Raw genomic sequence first — 22,217 nt, 5'->3', positions numbered from 1 at the left:
CAACAAGGTCAGGATAAACACTCCGTTCTTTCCTTTTATTTACTACATTTGAAAATAATGAGTAGATTCCATAGCACTGGTCAAAGGGGCAGACTAGTGAGGTTTTGTTTGTTTGTTTATTTTTAGTATCATTATAAGCTCATGGATTTAAAAATATTTGGGCTTCAGTTCTTTGCAGATATTTTTTTTGATGTTCAGATTGTCCCAAACTTGGATAGTGGGAGTCCTTTTGATATCACTCCAGTAGTCTTTGATAGCTTTCTTCCTTCCTGGTATAACAAGATGTTCTAGGGTCCTTTTGTACATTTCTGCCCCAGACCTAGAATCAGCCATTTTTCCAAGGAGCCCTTGTTCTTTTTTGTAGGAAATGGTATTACTCCGAGCACGAGTACTCATTGTTCCTGAGTTAGTCAGTCATGCTACACCTTTTAATTGGATAAAGTTAGGAGGTTTTTTTTTTTTTTTTTTGACCGGTAAGGGGATCACAACCCTCGGCATGGTGTGGTCCGCACCACGCCCAGCCAGTGAGCGCACTGGCCATCCCTATATAGGATCCGAACCGGTGGCCACGGCGCTACCAGCGCCACACTTTCCGAGTGAGCCACGGGGCTGGCCCAGGAGTTATTTTCTAAAAGGAAATTTTTTCTCTAGTATTTCTGATTCAAATTTAGTGCTCTGGGATTTTAACTTCTTTGATTGTATATTTGTATTTGTTTCTCATATGCTGAATATGTTGGTTCCAAATGATATTAACAAAACTTACATGCTCTATGTTTTACTGCTAATATAGTCACTGAAAATAGTTTATAATTTTTTCACTTCCTTTTGTCCTTAGACTAAATTCCATTAGAGATACACATTTATATTACGATGTTTTAAAATCATTTGAAGTAGTTCTTTTTCCATGTTGTTAAGCTACCATCTCAATACACAGATTATTTATTTTTAAGGATTTTTTTAAAATTTAATTTTGTTTTATCACCTACATAGTTCCAAGCTCATATTCAAGTCTATAAAGCAAGGTACATTCAGAAAAGTCTAGCTTTCATGTCTGTTCACTCTGCCCATTCTGTCCCTCTTCCTATAGGTAACAATTCATTAGTTTTGGTTTATTCTATTTCTAAAATATAAGTATATATATACATATAAATACATATATATGTTATATATGTATAAATAAATTTGTATTAATGTTTTTCTTTCTTAGATAAAAAGCAGCTTACTATGCATGGTTATGTATCCTGTTTTTAAAATTATTAGCGTATCATCAAGGTTACTTCATATCAGTATGTAGATATTATCCATTTCTTTTTACAGATGTATAGTGCTTCATTATGAGGATGTACCCTAGTTCATTAAATAAGTTTTTTGCCGCTTACAATAATGCTGCTAGCCTTATGCATGTATTTTTATTTTTCATTTTGCCAGTTTCTCTTTGGACAAAAACCCTAAAAGTAGCATGCTGAGTCATAGGTTAATGAATATGTCATTTTGCTAGATATTGCCAAATTTTTCTCGCATCTTGCCTTTTCAGAAATGCACATGCTTCTATACACTATAATTCAGTGAATCTTCAAGGTGTAGAAGGTGAGTTAGAAGTATATGAGATAGAAGAAAGGAAGTGTTATAGTTACTGACAAAATATAAAAGTTTAGTGAAAACCTGATGCAAATGTTTTCTGCTTTGAAGTGAATTGATTAGTAAACTCTGTTCAAGTGAAAATGAGATATACACTTTGAATATAGATGTTTTCTAGGTGTGTGTTTGTATATTGTGATTAAAGAGTGAAAATTATTTTGGATGAAAAAATAATGAATTATAATGGAGTATTAAACACTTTAAATTCCTTCTTAATCTGATCTTTCATTTGTTACAGTGAATATTTTGTATGAAAAAACAAGAATTAGTTTCATTTTGAGATCTGAAATTACTAGTTGCCCTAATGAAGAAAACATTTATTGCATTTGCAATTTGGCATTTGTAGGTTTAATGGTTACAGTTTTGGTTGTCCATAGATATCCTGGAAGATCTGTGACATGTAATAATCTATAATTTTAAGAGAATGTGTAAATATTAAGTTAGCTCTTTTCTTTCCCAACTTTACTGCAACCTTTTTGTTCTCTACTTGTCTTTAACATTTTTCATCAAGGATACAAGAGTTACATTTTTTAGTTAGTTTAACAAATGAATGAATATTTTTGTATTTTAGAAGAAATTACATGCTGTATTGGTGCTTGTGTTCTGGGAAGGTATCATTCATGATTATCAAAGTACTATTGTAGGATGGAAAATATTGGGAAGTGTGGTTAGGTTCAGATCGTAGAAGTCCTTTTCATGCTAATGTGTTTGGACATTATTCTGTAGACAGTGGGAAATCAATAAAGAATTTGTAAGATTTCTTTTAGCTTTAGACTTTTCAAGTAAAAAACTTGAGTGGTACACTTTTCAGTTTTCATATAACCTTTGTGATGTAATTGAGTAGTTATATGAAATATGAGGCTACTTCAGAAAGTTCATGGAAAGATTGTATGATCTTTTAATTCTGTTTTTCTGTGAACTTTTTGAAGTACCCTCGTATTTTCTGCTTATGGAGAAACTGAAGCATATGTATTATTTTTAATGGCTTTCTATGATAACAAATGTTCATTGAGGTCATACTCTGTGCCAGTGACATAGTACTGTACTAAGTACTTAAGTGAATTGACTCCTTTAATCTTTACAGCAACCCGGACAAGGGAGAGAATACTGTTATTCCCGTTCCCATCGCGTCGGGAGAAATTTAAGGCTTAGAGAAATGAAACACATTATCCAGATTGGATTTTGGACCTAAAAAGGACATTATTGAGACAATCAGTGAAATTTGAATGGGGCCTGTTGATTAGGTGGTAATATTGAACAATGTTAATGTCCAGATTTTGATGATGATTTTGTGGTTAGGTAGGAGAATATCCTTGTATGTGGGATGGATATACACGCATGTGCATGCAAGGGTTCTTCAAAAAATTCATGGAAAGATTTGTATTTTAATTGTTTTTCCACAAACTTTTTGAAGCTCCCTCGTGTGTGTGTGTGTGTGTGTGTGTGTGTGTGTGTGTGTGTGTGTGTGCGCGCGCGCGCGCATGTTAATCTCAGGGTAATTAATAAGGGGTAATAGGCATCATGTCTGAAACTTATTCTCAAATGGCTCAAAATGTTAACAGTTTAATAATCTGGGTGATAGGAGCTCCGCAATTCTTAATATAAACTTAAAATTATTTCAAAATAAAAAAGAAAATAAAAACACTGATTCATCCAAAGTCACATAGCCAGTATTGAGGCAGAACAGAACAGTTGGTTGAACTTAGGTCAATTCTCTTTCTAAATCTGTACGTATCTCTATCTACCTACCTATATAGATCCACTGCCTTTTCTACTGATTCTAATCAAGGTTGCATAATAGCAAAGTTAAAAATATCAAGAAAATTTTTATTCATTTCTCATATTTACTTATTAGGTGTACTCACTTTAACAGCATTAGCTATCATTTTCAAGTTTCTTCCAAATAAGATTGTTTGCCTTTTGCAGTATTTATACTCTGAGGTCACTGAATAAATGTTAAATGATTGTAATTTTTTTCCCTTTCATTTCTCTTTTTTTTTTGTAAGCTTACACTTTATAGTGGACTATTAAGCATATTTTACAATTTGTACATCTTAGTTTAGCTTAAAATGTGACTATCTAGAAATAACTATCTGCTTTTTGGTTTAAAATAGGTTATCTTATGATGAGGCTTTTGCTATGGCTAATGACCCCTTGGAAGGCTTCCATGAGGTAAACCTTGCTTCACCTACTTCTCCGGACCTTCTTGATGTGTATGAATCAGGAACTCAAGAGCAGACTACCTCACCAGGTGTCATTTACCGGCCACATCCTTCAGCTTTATGCTCTGCCCCTATCCAAGCTAATGCGTTAGATGTTTCTGACCTTCCTACACAACCTGTATATTCATCTCCTAGACGTTTAAATTGTGCGGAAATATCTAATATCAGGTAGGAGATCATCACCTCTTTTGGATTATCATTTTAAAAAAATGGACAGTTTGCTTGGTTACCTTGTTTTAAGTTTTACTGTTTAGAAAATTTGAATAATATAAGCTTACCCATGTAGAGTGATTCATGTTGATGTTGTAGAGCAAGGGTGGCAAACTTTCTATCTGAAGGGCCAGATAGTAAATATTTTAGGCTTTGCAGACCATACAGTCTCTGTCAAAACTATTCAACTCTGCCTTTAGAGTGTGCAAGCAGCCATAGACAGTATGTAAATGAGTGAGTGTGGCTGTGATCCAATAAAACTTTATATATGGACACAGAATTTTGAATTTCATGTAATTTTCTTTCTTTCTTTTTTTTTACTTTCACCTTTTTAGTTAAAAATCTATAACATCTGAAATTATTCCAAGTAATGCCCAGTATCTATCAAAGTAAGGAGATAACACGAACACCACTTAAGATTCTTTGTGTACACTACACTGATCTTACTTTTAGATTTGGTGTTACTTCAGTAGATATGTGTGTATTTTTTAACATTTGTACATATTTGTGAGGTACAGTGTTGTTTCAGTATATGCATATACTGCACAATGATTCACTTAGGGTAGATAGCGTTGTTTTGTACTCATTAGTCCACCAGTTCTCCCCTCCTCTCATGTAATTTTCACTTGCCACATATTATTCTTTTGATTTCTTTTTAACTGTTTGAAAATGTAAAAACCGTCCTTGGCTCAAGGGCCTTACAGAACATGTGGCAGGCTTAATTTGGCTTGCCAAATTTTGGCTGTAATTTGCTGACCCCTGCAGGCTGTGGTTTTCTTGAATAGCACTGTTCAGTAGCACTTTCTGTGATGGTAAAAATGTTCTATTTCTTACCATCTAATATAAGTGATAGCCATTAGCCATATGTGTCTTTTGAGTACTTGAAATGTGGATATGACTGAGTACATGCTATTAATTAAATATAGAGGCTACCAAATTAGATAGTGCAGTTCCAGAGCTTGTTTTTATTCCAGTCCTATTTGAGCATATGATGTTTTCTGAAAAATGTTTCTCTGCTTTACAGCATTCATGTTACAGACCCAACACCTTGTTCTACCTCTGGAGTCACAACTGGGTTAACTAAATTAACTACAAGAAAGGACAACTGTAATGCAGAGAGGGAGTTTTTACAGGGTGCTACTATAACAGAGGCTTGTGATGGCAGTGATGATATTTTTGGGTTGAGTACCGATAGTCTCTCCCGTTTACGAAGCCCATCTGTTTTGGAAGTTAGAGAAAAGGGCTATGAAAGATTAAAAGAAGAACTTGCGAAAGCTCAGAGGGTAAGAAAAAAAGATATTTATTCTTCCATATATTACATTAGAAATTGGTATTTCTCCATAGGTTGGGGTAACTCATAAAGGAAATTGTTATAATTCTGCACTTATTCTTCACATGTGTCCAACCTCTGTTCCTGTTGGGCAGCATTTAGGAATCCTTGAAATTGGTTGGTAGTAAAGAAGCTCATTTGAGAGTACTAACTGGAAAAATGAGATCCTGAAACTCTTCTGTGCCCCCTACATTGCCTGCTCCCTGTCTTGTGTTATCTGTAATGCAAGTGTAGTGGGTTCTATTTCATATGTGGGTTTTTCCCTCCTTATCATATGTGGTTGACTTGATGGTCATATATTTTAAGTCATTCAGTCTTAAGTCACTTTGTTTTTAGGAATTGCGTTAGTAACATCACCTTTGTTGTTCAGCTGAGTTTGAATGTTTTTGGTGTTTTACCTTGGAGAATTTTTTTTCTTGGTACATCATTCTGTTTCCCATTTGGTCTTTTTTTTTTTTTTTGTTCCTTTGAGCTGTAAAATTCTTTTTATTTTTAAAAATTTTTTATTTTTATTTTTTTAAAATTTTATTTTGTCGATATACATTGTGGCTGATTATTGCTCCCCATCACCAAAACCTCCCTCCCTCCTCCTTTCCCCCCTCCCCCCCAACAATGTCCTTTCTGTTTGCTTGTTGTATCAACTTCAAGTAATTGTGGTTGTTATATCTTCTCCCCCCCCACCCAGTCCCATTTGGTCTTTAAAATTTCTGTTATATATTTCCAAATTTGTGGGCATATCTTCTGTTTTTGTAATTAAATTTCAGAGGGAAATTTATAGCACAGAATGCATACATTAAAAAATAGGGAAAGTCTCACATGAAAAATCTGTGTTCCCATTTTAAGAACCTAAAAAAGAAGAGCAAAATAAAACCAGAGTAAATAGAAAGAAGAAAATTATAATGATGAAAGCAAAAATCAATGAAATTAACAACAGAAAAAAGAGTGAGTGAAACAAAATGCTGGTCCTTTAAAAAAGATCAATAAAATTGACAAATTTCTGGCAAGATTGACAAAGGAAGACAGAAGACACATTATCAACAGCAGAAGTGAAACGGGGGATGTCACTACAGACCCTACGGACATCAAAAGTACAAGGGAAGAATATGAACAACTCTACATATATAAATTTGACAAACTAGGTGAAATGCCAGTTCACATTTAGAGAACTGAGAATATAGGACAAACTTTTTGTGGGTTTAATTTCTAGCATACTGTGACATTTCATAAACATATATTCCCACCCTGTTCTTACCATACTTGTCTCAAGAGCATAAATACTCATTTTTATCCCCCATGCTTCACATAATACAGTACAATGCCTGGTATTTATGTCTCTTTATTATATTCAACAAATGACTAATAGTTAAATAGCCATGCAGATATGTAAATATTTTTTGTTAAAATATATTTCATCAGGAAGAAAAATCAATACCTTTTAAATCTTTTCCCAGAGGGAAGGAGTATGGTGAGATGTGGTTGCATCTTGCGTCTACTATCTGGCTCAGACTTTGTTGTCTTACTACACAGTATTTTAGTGAAATCTCAGATTATATAGAGGTAAACTATTTTTTTTTTTGGTTATGAATATTCATGGGGTATAAAGGGGAGCTTTTAATTAAAATAAATAATAAATACACATAAGTGCACAGAACAAAAATATCTGTCTGTTTGTTTTGACTAATTGATATAGTCATATATGTACTGTCATCGACTGCATTTTTCAGTGTAAGGTGATATCACTTTTTCCAAAGCCTATGGGTTTTCTTTTATTTTTTCTTGGTTATGAATATTTGCGAGATACAAAGTTGATTGTCACCACTCATACCCAAGATGTGATGGCTAGATCCATACTGGCAGCATTCCCATTACCACAAATTGTGATTATACCCTGTGTCCCCCCCCCAATTATCCCTGACCTCCCTCTCTGTCCCCCTGTCCCCCACTCCACTTTGTATCCCTAGGTATGCTCTCTCTCTCTCTGCAAGTCCAATGCACCACTGTGGTCTTTCTTTCCTTCCTTCTTTCTCTCTCACCTCCCACTTATGAGTGAGTACATGTGGTATTTTTCTATACAGAGGTAAGCTGTTGAACCTATGTATTCATCTTTGGGAAGACATTGTGGTTACTTATTAATCAGAACAAATTACTAATTTCTTAGCTCAGTTGAGACTTTCTTTTTAAATCTGTAATTTATTGTATTTAGAGGTACTGTTGAGATAATTGAAATGATAATGATGTGAACACATACATATGGTGGAAGTTTATTATGAAGAGTGCAAAATAGTGTTAATATTTACTTAGATATCAAGGCTTGAAGAGGACTCTAGAATATGAAAATATTTCCTGAATTACAAGAACTTGTAAATCAAAACTGTGTCAACAGCCATTCTTTTATTTTGATTATTCTTTTAAGAGCAGCCAGATAAGTGCTATTTTTCCATCCTTTTACTTTTAACCTCTGTATGTCTTCCTATTTAAAGTGAATATCTTGTAGGCAGCATATAGTTAGGTCTTGCTTGTTTATCCTTTCCATAATCTTTGCCCTTTAATTGGTGTGTTTAGACCATCTAAGTTTAATGTGATATTGATATGGTTTGGTTTAAATCTACCATCTTACTGTTTGTTTTCTATTTGTTCCATCTGTTCCTTTTTCTGGTTTCCTTTTATGCCTTCTTTTGGATTAATTCTGTATTTTTATGATTTCATCTCATCATCTTTGGCTTATTAGCTATACATGAGGGGTCTTCTAAAACTTCATGGAAAGATTCATATTATCTTTTAATTCTATTTTTTCCATGAACTTGTTGAAATACCCTTGCATCTTTGTTGTGTTAATTTAGTGATTGCTTTAGGGTTTATAGTATACATCTTTAACTTATCACTATCTGTCTTTCAATGATATTATACTACCTCATATACATTGTAAGAATCTCACAAAAGTATACTTCTATTTTTTCCCTCCCAGCCTTTGTGCAGCAGTTGCCAAATGTTTTACTTCTTTATGTGTTTTAAACGTCACAATACATTGTTATTATTTTTGCATTGAACAATTGATTATTTCTTAAAGGGATTTAAATAATAAGAAAGAATCTTTATATTTCTTTACATAGGTGCCCATGTAGCCACCATTTCTGGTGCTGTTTATTCCTTCACATGGATCCAGATTCCAACTGGTATTATTTTCCTTCTGCTTGAAGGACATCCTTTAACATTTTTGTTGTATATGTTTGCTGGTGATAAATTCTTTTAGCTTTTGTATATCTGAAAAGTTCTCTTTTCACTTTTGTTTTCTGAAAGGTATTTTCACAGGACAAAGCATTTTAGGTTGATAGTTTTTTTTCTTTTAGTACTAAAAGGGTGTTACTCTAGTGTCTTCCAGCATGCATTGTTTCTCCCAAGAATTCTGCTGTTACTCTTACCTTTGTTTATCTGTATGTGAGGTTTCTTTCTCTCTAGATGCTTATGAGAGTCCTCGGTCGCTGGCTGTAAGCAATTTGATTATAATTTGTCTTGGTGTAATTTTCTTCAGGTTTTTTATGCTTGGGATTTGGTGAGCTTCCTGAATTGTAGGTTGTCAGTTTTTATAAAATTTGGGAAATTTTAGCCATTATTTCTTCAAAAAGTTTTACATTTCTTTTTTATCTCTTCTCTCCTTGTGGACTCCTATTACGTGTACATTAGATTGCTTAAAATTGTCCCACAGCTCATTGGTGTTCTGTTCATTTATTTTTAAATCTTTTTTCCTCTCTGTGTTTCATTGTGGATGGTTTCTATTGCTGTGTCTTCAATGTCACTACTCTTTTCTTCTGCAATATCTAATCTGTTAATCCCATACTGTGGGATTTTTTAATCTAGATGTTTAGTTTTCACCTCTGGAAGTTTGACTTGAATCTTTTCTATATTGCTTGCTCTGCTTAGTATTTTCAGTTTCACCTCTAGTTTCTTGAACATATGGAATATTGTTTAATAATTATCTTAATAAATGGTCTTTCATCTCTTTAGATAATAAGGCTGGGGGCAAATCTAGGGCTCACCTTACTTGTTTTTCATTTCTGAGGAATCAGTATTTTGCTGCCTAATGTCCAATGTCTTGAAGATTGTCATTCCATATATTTTTTCCAGTTTTTTAGTTGTGTCCGGGTGGGTGGTAAATCTGATCCCTGTAACTCTACCTTGATAGGAAGTGAAAGTTCTATTTCTTTATTTGTATTATTTGATTGTATACTACACTCTATCCAAGTAACCTACACATAAAAACCTGCACTTAAACACACATACTTCAATAATTTTGAGTTTCATGAGGATAAGGATTGCATGTGTTTTTGCACATGATTGCCTATCATGGATTTAGCATAAAGTGGATTCCCAATACTTTTTGGTGATTAAATGAATATATACGTGTGTATGTAGTTATATTGATATATGAATAGACACACATGTGTAATGTATTAGTGAGGGTGATGCTAGCTACTTATAAGTAACCGTCCAATTTTAAGTGACTTAACCTAATAGCAATTTATTTTTATTCATTTAACACTCTGAAGCAGATGTTCATAGTGGATAGGCAGTTCTTTTCTGTGAAATAATTCAGCGATCAGTGTTTCTTCTGTCTTGGGTCTTTGTAATCTCTTAGGGTTTTATTGTTATCTGTATCTAACCAGACAGACAAAAGGGGAAGAAAGGCACAGCTGCTTCTAAAAAGGCTTGGCTTAGAAGTGATATACTTTTATTCACATTCCATTAGTGTGAACCACTTTCATGCTGATACCTAAATGTGTGTTGGGCTGGGAAGTGTAATCCCTGGCTAGACAACCACTTCCTACCTGCAAATTCTTATGGTGTGTGTAGGGGGGCCACCCATATGATCACTGATTTCCAGGTTCAGGGATGCCGGAGATTATGATGTAGTCCTTTAACTGTTTGGCGTTCTACAGGTTGTTGCTGAGTTTTTGTGGAATTCTCAAGTGGAAGTTGGGCTTTCGTACATCCTTATTAAAATGTAGGTTCTTGCATTTCATCCCAGATCTGCTGAAACAAAATTGTTTGAGGCTTGGGATTATGCATTTTCAAAAAACTTACCTGTAGATTTTTACATTCACTGAAAGGTGAAATCTACTGGTTTCAGGGGCTGCTTTCAACTTTTATTTTTCCTTAAGAGAATGAAATGACTTTGAAAATAAAACCCAGTAGGATAGCTTGCAGCCAGAGAAAATCACTCAGAAACACCTGTACGAAGTTCATGTCTACCATGGCCCTACTAACTGTAGCTAAGGATGTTTATAAACATTTATTAACAAATATTTCTTGAGTAACCAGAGTGCTCACAGCATTGTACTAGGCCCTGTAGGGGACAATAATAGATTAGATATGACCCTGTCATTAAGGAATTTACTAGTTGTGGAGAAAAGACATGTGTACATGGTAATGTTTCATTGATTCTGAGTTGTACTTTTTTTTTTCTATTAACATCTCTGAAATCAATATGTATCTTAAAATTGCTGTCAGCTGGACAGTAATCATGACAGTTGTCATTGCCTACTTGTGCCTGAACTTGTTTATAGCTGTTCATGTTATTAATTTAATTGAATTATGTGAGTTGGGTGCTATATTTGTTGGTCTTAATTACAGGGTTAAATATCTTTAAAAGAATCTCACTGTGGTATGACATTGAAACAAAAACAAAGGCACAAAAACACAGTAACAAATGATAAAAATCTCCATCTCCATCAGTTTAAAAACATTTGCCCTGTAAATATAAAATGAAAATTCTAAGTGGAAAAAAGCATCATGTTTAACAGCATTTTTCTTTCTTGATGTGTACTGTTTATCTTAAACACAATGAAGTCTTAAATTTGATGAAATGCACTTGATCATAGAATCTTAATATTCTGTGTTCTAAATATCTCTCAAATTTCTCTAATAGTACCACTCTAAATTCATATCTCTTGCTTAAAATATTGCTGTGATTACTGTTTTCTGTCTCTCCAGCCTTTTTCTTTTTACGTGGTCACACTAAGTTACCATTTGGAATTGCAAATATGATTGTTACTTTTCTGATTAAAATCCTTCAGTGACTTCACATTGCCTATGAGAATATTTCCCCTTCTCTTTAAGATAAGTCCCAATTTCTTAGCCTTACATTCAAGGCTTTTCAAGACTGTCTATAAGCCTAACTTTCTGGCATTATCTTCTTATGGCATCCACCCCTCTGCATTTTTGGCTACTGTAAAACTTTCTGTTTTTTTCCTTCCTTTATATTTGGCAAACTCCTACTTTTTTTAGTATGTACACATCATTACTTATAAAATTGCCTTGAGAATCTTTTAAAATAGGCTAGGCTATGATTTCATGAAAATTGTCAATTTGGTCTCATTCCTTTTGTATATCTCTAGCACCTAGATGAATACCTGATGAATTGTTAACACGGAGTTAATGTTTATTGAAGGAGTGAATTTTGAGTAACTATTATAAGGTACTGATAATGAAAAGTACAAACGAAATTCTAAGAAATATTCACATGGAGAACAAATTTGACTTCATATAGGTAGATTGGGTTGGACCTTGAAGCCTAAAGAGGAAGTAGACAGACATTTATGGAGAAAGTCCAGGTGGATGGGATCAGATTGGGGAATGAATGAGGAGTGAATCAGATCAGTTAACTCTAGCTTTAGAGTATGGATCAAGGGAGATAACTCTGAAAACGGAATTGTGGTAATGGGTCTTTGGTGTTAGGATGAGGTTTATGCCACTTCTGTAGATAGTAGTTATTCAAGACTTTTGCCTTCATGAATGACATATATATTTCTGTAATGGATTGGAAACTTTTCAAGGGAACCAAATTTGGTTTGGAATTGTGAGGCATTACCATACTGCCTACTTTGTAGGAAATATTGAATGAATTGACTTAGTTTTCATATAAAATTGTGAAATTTTAGAGTTTGGAAGGACTTGGCATTAAATTTATGCAATTATAGATTTATAAATTAACTTAGGGGTAATTGGCATGTTTATGATGTCTTTCTATGCAAGAACATGGTATGTCTTTCTTTCTATTTGTGTAAGTCTACTTTTCTATTTTTCAGGTGTATTTTTAAGTTTTAATTGTACATTTTAGTCTTTAACCTTATAGTTTCCTTTGTCTTCTTTAATGATATTTGCCTTGTGTTCTACCTTATCTAATATAAAGATTGAAGTTCCTGTTTTATTTTTTATTATATATTATTTTGTATGTTTCTGCCTGTCCTTTTATTTTTAATTTGTCTGAATCACTTTGTTTTAGGTATGTCTCTTGTGTAGAGCATAGAGATTGATTTTGCTTTTTTTTAGCCAATCTGAAATCATTTTCTTTTAATAGGTGAGTTATGCCCATTTATATTTATTGATAAACATGCCATGTTTGGGCTTGTTTCTGTCATATAGCTTTCTGATGTTTACTGTAGGTATATATAAACTCTATCACTATGTGCTCTATTTTCTTTGTGCCTTCCTCCATTTTTTCTCTTTGGTATTTTGGAAGGTTTGATTTTCATTCTAGTTGTTACTTTTAATCAAAGATATATCTTTGCCCTTCTTAGGATACTGCCTTTGTTCCCTACTATAAGCAGTACTAAAATTATCTATTAACTGTTTCTTTCCTTTTCTGTATCATTTAATTTTAGTTACAAGTATTAATGCTAATCTCTGTGGTCTTAAGTATGTTTGGGTTTATACTTATTGATTTATGAGCCTCAATATGTATCTTTTTACTCCTAGCTACTGTTTAGGAAGTTAGTGAATCAGTTTCATTTTTCTCGTAATTTTTTTTGGTTTTTTTTGCATGTTATTTTTACATTCCCAAAGCTTATATCATTTATATACTGTTTTGTTAGTTTTATCCCCACTTAAGGAAAAGAAAAGACTCTTTTTTAGAGTAGTTTACGTTCACAGCAAAATTGAAAGTACAGAGTTCCCATATACCCCATGACCCCACACAGGCACAGCCTCCCCTGCTGTTAACATCCCCAATCAGAGTGGTACATTTGTTACAATTGATGAACCTACATTGACACATCATTATCCCCCAGAGTTCATAGTTTTCATTAGGGTTCACTCTTGGGACATTCTGTGGCTTTTGACAAATGTATAATGACTTGTACCCACCATTATAGTATCATACAGAGTAGTTTCACTGCTCTTAAAATCCTCTGTGTCCTTCCTATTCATCCCTCCCTTCTCCCTAAACTCTGGCAACCGCTGATCTTTTTAATCATTTCTGTAGCTTTGCCTTTTCCTGAATGTTTCAGGCAGTTGGAATGACACAGTATGTAGCCTTTTCATATCAGCTTCTTTCACTTAGTAATATGCACTTTTTCTCCATGTCTTGTCATGGCCTGCTAGCTCATTTCTTTTTAGCACTGAATGATATTCCGTTGTCTATCACAGTTATTTATTCACTCACCTACTGAAAGATATCTTGGTTGCTTCCAGTTTTGGCAGTTATGAATAAAGGTGCTGTAAATGTCCATGCGCAGGTTTTTGTGTGAACACATTTTCAGGGAGTGTGATTGCTCGATCATTATGTAAAAGTACATTTAGCTTTGTAAGAAGCTGCCAAACTTGTCTTCCAAAGTGGCTGCACCATTTTGCGTTCTTACCAGAATAAATGAGAGCTCCTGTTTCTCCACATCCTCATCAGCATTTGGTGTTATCAGTGTTCTGGATTTTGGCCATTCTAATAGGTGTGTAGTGGTATATCGTTGTTTTGATTTGCAGTTCCCTAAAGAGATACGATGTTGAGCATCTTTTTATATGCTATTTATCATCTGTACATCTTCTTTGGTGAGGTGTCTATTCTGGTCTTTTGCTCATCTTTTAATTGATTGTTCTTTCTTTTGAGTTTTAAGAGTTCTTTGTATATTTTTGATAACAGTTGTTTATTAGATTTGTCATTTGTGAATATTTTCTTCCAGTTTGTGGCTTGTCTTTCCGTTCTCTTGCTGTCCCTATCTTTTAGTCATAGTTGTACAGTTAGATATATTTCCTTTGCACTCCCAGTTCTTAATGTTAAAGCTTCTCCATCTATTTTCTTTTCTTTTTTTTTTTGGTTATGTGAAACTTATTCTCTGCTCTATCACTCAGTCAGACTCATGGGGAGAGATATTTGCTAAGGTCTTACAGGTTTATAATTCTTTGTGGCCTTACATTTGAAGGAGACTTTGGCTGGACATAAAATACTCAGCTCACATTTTTTTTCCCTTGAGTATCTTAAAAATGTTACTTCTTTGTTTTCTAGCATAAAATATTGCTTTTGAAGTTTAATACTAATCTGATTTTCTTTCCTTTATAGGTGACTTGGCTTTGTGTTTAACATTTTTATTATGATAAGTTTACATATTTGTTCTTGTTTCCCATGTTTAAATGAATCGTGTTTCCCCAGACTTTTAGGAGAGGTTGCTGTGAAGGAGTAGGATGATCCAGGATAGCTTTCTCAATTTACGTTTGAGGGGCTTTCTTCTCTGCTGTTGCTGGTGTACCTTTGTAGCCACTTCTGTCTCTCAGAGGTAAGCCTGGTTTAAGAAGGGCTTTTCCTCTAGAGCAGTGTTTCTGAGAGCTTTATAGGCCTAGTATTTCACCATAAGATGTGTATTTTCTCTTTATGGTACTTTCCGTGCGTGACCTGTTTCCTTTGGAATCTTGCCACCCTCTTCCTCCTTTCATATCTGATCCTTCTCTCTCCCTGTTATCATTATTTCTGTTTTCTGTCCTGCAGTTTGGTTTCACATTCCAAGAGTTTTTCCTTTAGGGTGAGCCTCTGTCCTTCTGAAGGGGGTTCTTTGCTGAATACTTCTGAGGTCCTTGAGAATTAGACCTTCATAGATATGTTTGCTGACTGCAGGACTGAGTATACAAGTTTTTACACTCACATGCAACTTGGGGCTGGTGAAATCCTTCCCTGTTTTCTGCATTTGTTCTCAGACTTGGTTCACCCAATTTTCTCTAAGGATAGAGTCCTCTCTTTTTGGAGTATTTGTTAGTAGTTTCGGGTTCTGAGGCTTTGTAGAGTACCTCTGCAGTGCCCTTCACTTCCTGCTGCTATCTCTGTACAGCTGCTGATCCTGCATTGTGGGCACTTTAACCTCATCCTCTTATATTCTGAGATTTGTGGGTGTTCTTTTTTACTTAGTTTTGTTGAAGATGTAGTCATTGGGTTCTTCTGATATCCTAGTTGCTATATTTGGTTTTCAGGAGTTGTTTTTGGGACATTAAAAAGCTGTGCTGCCACCACAATTAAGAAGTGACTAACTCATTTTATTAGTGTAATTGTGACTACTATATTGGGAGCTTGGATTTTTTAAATCTCTGTTTGAAAGGTTAATTTAAGGCTACTTCAAGATATGAAATTGCAATTTAAAAAAACTCAACAAAGGAATTTTAAACATATTTCTGACCTATTGAGTGGTCAAATATAAATGTAGGATGTGATTTTTGTCATTAACATTGTTCTTGATTTTAAAATGCCAATATGAATTGTTTACCTCTGGTGTTAAATGTGTATGGACTCCTAGTGGAAATTTTAGATTAATTACAGTATGGTACAAGAAGTTATCTATAAACAGTTTTTAAAGTAAATATGAAAAAAACTACTGAATTTTATTGAAATTAATAAACATAATTAAATAAATTCCTTGCTTGATAAATAAATATGTTCAGAGAAAAGTTAAAGGAAAAAAGGCTCAAGTCATTTTATTGTTTATTTTCACATGTAATATATACTCATATTTAATATATTTGTATGTTTTATGAAAGAAATGTGAAAATTTAATATGTTAGTTTGGGTTATTTTTGATTTTAACTTGCCTGATTATCTTCCACATAGCAAGTGCTAGATAAACATTTTAAGTGTGAACATTGTAGGAGGGGACAGTATTAATATTTTGCAATTTTATTAGTAAAGCTTATATAGTTTGCTGAATCTAACTTTGAACTATGGAGATCCAAAATAAAATTATCAATTTCTCATAGGAACTGAAGTTAAAAGATGAAGAATGTGAGAGGCTTTCAAAAGTGCGAGATCAACTTGGACAGGAATTGGAAGAACTCACAGCTAGTCTATTTGAGGTTGGTCTGTTTACATCTTGGCCAACAGCAACATCTTGATTTTTATATATTGATAGAATTGTTTTTGAGGAAATCTTGAAAAAGATATGGTTAGCTTTATGCATATTTATAAGTCTTCTAAGCAAAAATAAAATAAAATCCTTAAGAAATGTAGAGTCTACAACTTAAAATGATGTGAAAAGAAAAGAAACTATGGGCTACCAATATCAGGTTGTTTAAAAATGTATGTGTGGAAAGAAAGAAGACAAATTTTAGTTTTGATTTTTATTTTACCTAATATTTATGGGTTACTTTAGAGTAACTTTATATGACTCCACGACAAAGACGGAAAGCCCTTGAGGTAGTCATCTAATATGGGGTGATTTAAGGAATGTTAGAAGGCATACCTCTTTGTCTCCAGTCTGCCACCACCAGGACCAAAATTTCTGCCCAACTAGAGCAGTGTTTCTCAGTAGGGGTGCCACTGACATTGTAGGACATTTAGCATTCTTGGTGTATTAGTCAGAGTTCTTCAGAGAAACAGAAACACACATACACACACACAGAGAGAGAGAAACACAGAAGCACTCATAAAGAATTGTCTCATGCCATTATGGAGGCTCGCAAGTCCCAGGAGCAGCTGAGTCGGCAAGCTGGAGGGCCAGTGGTATAGTTTGAAGGCCTGTGAACCAGGAAGAGCCAATGTTTCAGTTCAAGTATTCTCTTGAACTGAAGTTAGAAAGAATTCTCTTACTTGGGGGAGGGTCAGCCTTTTTGTTCTGCTCATTCCTTCAGTGGATTGGATGAGGCCCACCAACATTATAGAGGACAGACTGCTTTACTCATTCTACCGATTTAAATGTTAATCTCATCCAGAAACACCCTCGCAGAAATACCCAGGATAATGTTTGACCAAATATTTGGGCACATTGTGATCCAGTCAACTTGACACACAAAATTAACCATTACGTTAGGCTTTTCCCAAATAGTGCTAGTAATACTCCTTGATCATTTTGACAATTTATAAATATCTCTGGATGGGGAGGTGTGGGTGGTGTTGGGAGAGAATAGTACTTCCGTGGTTAAGAACCATTGGCATTAACCCATCTCCTTTGGGTTAAGACTTGGGTCTTTAGAAGTTCTTTATCAAAAATGTTGATGTATATCACTGGAACAGCTAATGCCGTTATCACTTAGCAATATTTTTTTTCCCAAAGATTTATTCTTAAAATTTTTATTGTAGTAAATAAAATATTTTAGGGTATTCCCCTACCAGTGGCCAGCTGCCAAAAAATAAAAATAAAAATTTAGGGAAAAAATTTTGTTACCTTTTGTTATTTTTATTTATGCAACATTTATTTCAGTTTTGTGATATGCATATTTTTTTCAAATAACATTTTTCATGTTGCTACATAGTCATTCATTGTAATGGTAGTCATAATTTACAAGTGTATGTTCCACAATCTTTATCATCATAAGTAACGTTGCAATGAATATCTTTATACGTATAGGGCTTTCCATGCCCCCTCTGTTCCATTCCCCTTTGCCTTCTCCTGTCTTTTTTGGGTCATTTTCTTTTATGAACATTTTAAAACTAATTTATTTAGTTAGCTACTCAACAGAGATGAGAGGAAAATAAATTAAAGGATGAGAAGATTGGGAAGTTAAAGATCTACAGTAGGAGCTGTGTGACTTGTTACATTTTTATATGTAGAAGGGTATACAGAAACATAAGACTTTTTCTTCCACTATTGTCTGGCTAGAAGAAAATTTTACAATGATATGTGGATGCTAGGTAAGAAAGCAAATGTATTAAGCTACTTATGTTAATTTTGATTTCCTGCCTGCTTGCATTTCATTTTAGCCCTGTTTAGTTCCACCTATCTGCACATATATGTATGTTCTGTCAGATGACGTGGAAGGAGAACAAACAGAAGGAAACTTTCCCTCTTGTAGCAGCATGTGAAGGACCAGAAATGCAGTTTGTGCAATTAGTGAAAAAGTGTATATAAAAAAATATAGTTTTGGGGTTTCTAACCTATTCCTAACCCAGCAGTGGCTAATGGCCTCAACACAGTGAATGCTTTCTGGAAAAGAAAGTATATTGATTGAAGATGATTTTAGTAATGAAGAAAGTTGTATTCAAACCAATTATTTATGTACTGTGAAACAAGTGCTAAAATTTTTTCCTCATTGTGCCTTCATGATCTCAGTTTACCATTCTCTTATGAAAAGATTTTTTTTCTTGCATTTTATGTATATGTATATGTGTATAATTTTTTAGGAATTAAAGATTATTTTGAATAAAGGCAATTTTACACTTTTGATGAACCTAATATGTAAATTTAAATTAGGAGTTTATTATTATGTATGATGAATAATCTTGAATATAATATACTTTTTATGTAGCACAGTTGAATCTTAAAAGTATCAGAAACTCTAGTTATATATTTTTCTCCTAACATCTCCAATTTTGAGATAATATAAAATTAAGTCAGTTGAAAGAATTCTTTACAAAGTAGTTTGCATTTAACATGAAAAAAAAAGGTGATCTTAAGTTTTTGTGTTTTATCAGCCAGTTTTAGTAAATATCTGTGATACATCTAGTTTTCTTTCAACAATGCTATAAGGCATGTAGGGAAGATTATTTTCATTTTACCTGTGAAGAAAAAGGAGGCCTGGTAGTGCTGCAACTCAAATTCATGACCCTGACCCTTGCTTTAAGTACTGTGAAAATAATAAATGGCACTTTGATTTGTCTTAAGCCATCATTGAGGTCTCGCTTTCCTTCATCCTGCATTCAAATTATCACTGAGGTCTTGTGATGTTACCTCTAGAACATAATGCAAATCATCCTCCAAGCCACCATTATTTCTTACTAAGACCAATACATGCCAACTTTTTGATCCTATATGCAATCTGTAAAATAAAAATTTAAGGATATGCCTCCATTATGATGAAGAAACCTAATATTTATTGAGAGTTCCCAATGTGCTAGGCACTTCTCTAAGAGCATATGTACTTACTTATGAATTTTATACATAAACTAACATATATACTAATGTATTACATACATTATAGAACAAAAGTTTTAAAAGATGAGATAACGCTTAAAATTTTTTAATACAAAAATACTTTATTCTCACTAAAACATCATTTATGCATGTATAGTATATATAAATATTTAGTAAGAGCAGTGTGATTGAATATGTTACTTTGTTTTTGAAAGTTGTATTTTAACAGTTTATGATCCAGATGAAAGTCTGGTCTAAGTTCCAGGTTTTTTTTTTTTTTTTTAATCATTTACTTGTACATATTTGTGGGATACTGTGTGTTGTTTCAATGCATATGGGGTACAGTGTGTTGTTTCAGTACTGCACAGTGATTCATTTAGGGTAGATAGCATAGTTTTGTACCTGTTAGTCCATCACTTCTGCTCCCCTCACTTCCCTTCCATCCTGGCCTCTGGTGACCATTACTCTACTTTCTACTTCTATGAGAACCACTTTTTTTTCTTTTTTTTCCTTTTTTTAGATTCCACATAGATGTGAGATCATGTGGTATTTGTCTTTCTGTTTCTGACTTATTTCACTTAACGTGATGGTTTCCAGTTCCAGCCATGTTGCTAGGATATCATTTCTTTTTATAGCCTAATAGTAGTCCATTGTGTATATATAATACAGTTTTTAAAATCCATTCATCCATTGATGGGCATTTAGGTTGATTCCATCTCTTGGCTGTTGTAAATGGCATTGCAATGAACATGGGAGTGAAGGTGTCTTTTTGATATATTGATTTCATTTCCTTTAAGTTACATTTTTTAAGTTAGAGGCAGTTCTGCTCATGCTGCTCGTAGTGCACAGATATGTCAGTCCAAATGTAAAAAGTACATCTTTCTCTGTATTAAATCATTATACTAAATTTTCAGTTCCATTGCCAGTTCTGGGAGGGTTTTTCCTGAAAATCCTCTAGCAAATTTGTCTTCTCTAATACTAACTGTTTTTGCAAGTTAATCAGATTTGTGTTTAAACATTTTTTTCACTAAAAAAGAGGGAAAACCGCCCCTACCTCCTTTATTTGAATCGCTACTAACCAGATAGGAAAAAATTCTGTTTTCAACGTTTGTAAGTGTAATACACATAATGTTTAGATCAGAAGTCTGCAAAGTACAGCCTGAAGGGCAAAACCAACCTATGTTTACTTTTGTACAGCGTGTGAGCTAATATGGTATTTACATTTTTAAATGGTTGGGGACAAATCAAAAGAATATTTTGTGACATATGAAAATTATATGAGAAATTAAACACTAGTATATAAATTAGAAGGTAAGTGTAGTAAGAATAACTATAACTACATAAATTTGTTCATAGAAACACAATATAGAAAGAAGTAAAATCTGATGTGTTACATCAGTGTGTGGGGGAGTAAAATTTAGAGTGTTTGCATTAGATTGCAGTTAAGTTGTTATTAGTTTACAAGAGACTACTATAACTGTAAAATGTTCAGTGTGAACCCCATGGTAACCACACACACAAAATGTACAGTAGTTACACAAAAGACAAAAGAGTCAAAGTACATCACCACAAAAAATCATTCAAACCATAATGAAAGACAGCAAAAGGAAGAATGTGAAAAGTACAAAACAAAACAATTAACAAAATGACAAGAGTAATAATTACTCTTAATTATAATTAATAATTAATTTCAATAATTACTTTAAATGTAAATGGATTAAACTCCCTAATCAAAAGATGTAGAGTGGCTGAATGAATTAAAATATCAAATATATTCCGTCTATAGGAGACTTGTTTTAGATTTAAGGATTCACATAAGCTGAAAGAGAGGGGATGGAGAAATATTTCCATGCAAATCATAACTAAAAGAGAGCAGGGGTGGCTATACTTGTATCATACAAAATAGATTTTAAGTCAAAACTGTAATAAGAGATAAAAAAGGTCATTATATAATGACAAAAGGGTCAGTTCAACAGAATAATGTAACAGTTATAAATGTACCTAACATCAAAGCATCTAAATATATAAAGCAATTATTGATAGATGTGAAGGGAGAAATAGCAATAAAATTGTAGTAGGGGACTTCAATACCTCACTCTATAATGGATAGATCACCAGAAAGTCAATAAGGAAACAGCCGAACCGAATAACACTATAGACCAAATGGAACTAACAGATATATAGAACTTTCCACAAAATAGCAAAATAATACATATTCTTCTCAAGAGTACACAAAACATTCTCCAGGGTAGTTCACATTAGATCACAAAACAAGTCTTACATTTAAGAAGATCAAAATCATTCTTAGAATCTTTTCCAAACATAATAGAATCAAAGTAGAATTCACAAATATGTGAAAACTAAGTAACAGCACACTTTTGAACAATCACTGGTAAAAGAGGAAATCAAAAGGGAATTTGAAGAATGTCTGAGACAAATGAAAATGAAAACCCAGCATACCAAAACTTATGAGATGCAGCAAATAAGTATTAAGAGGGAATTTTATGTCAATAAATGCCTATGCTAGAAAAGAGCCCAACCCAATTTTATACCTCAAGGAACTAGAAAAAGATAAAATTAAGCCCACAGTTAGCAGAAGGAAAAAATAAAGATCAGAGTAGAAATAGAGAATAGGAAAGTAATAGAAAATATCAACAAAGCTAAGAGTTGGTTTTTTGAAAAAAATAGAATCAACAAGCCCTTGACTAGACAAAGAAGAAAATAGAG

At 33.5% G+C, this 22,217-nt stretch overlaps 1 protein-coding gene across 3 annotated transcripts in view; it reads left to right on the top strand.

Annotated features, from left to right (window-relative positions):
* RAB3IP (RAB3A interacting protein) overlaps nucleotides 1-22,217 on the top strand; it is a 63,415-nt gene that overhangs the window by 10,862 nt on the left and 30,336 nt on the right. For all 3 annotated transcript variants that reach the window (XM_063075084.1, XM_063075083.1, XM_063075082.1), the window contains 3 exons: nucleotides 3,753-4,028; nucleotides 5,095-5,353; nucleotides 16,402-16,497. In XM_063075084.1, the coding sequence (XP_062931154.1) occupies nucleotides 3,778-4,028; nucleotides 5,095-5,353; nucleotides 16,402-16,497 (606 nt within the window). In that variant the 5' untranslated portion in view covers nucleotides 3,753-3,777. The remainder of the gene's footprint in view (nucleotides 1-3,752; nucleotides 4,029-5,094; nucleotides 5,354-16,401; nucleotides 16,498-22,217) is intronic.

This window comes from Cynocephalus volans, chromosome 12 (assembly GCF_027409185.1).
Source record: "Cynocephalus volans isolate mCynVol1 chromosome 12, mCynVol1.pri, whole genome shotgun sequence".
NCBI lineage: Eukaryota > Metazoa > Chordata > Mammalia > Dermoptera > Cynocephalidae > Cynocephalus > Cynocephalus volans.
This window is presented reverse-complemented; position numbering and strand designations above follow the sequence as displayed.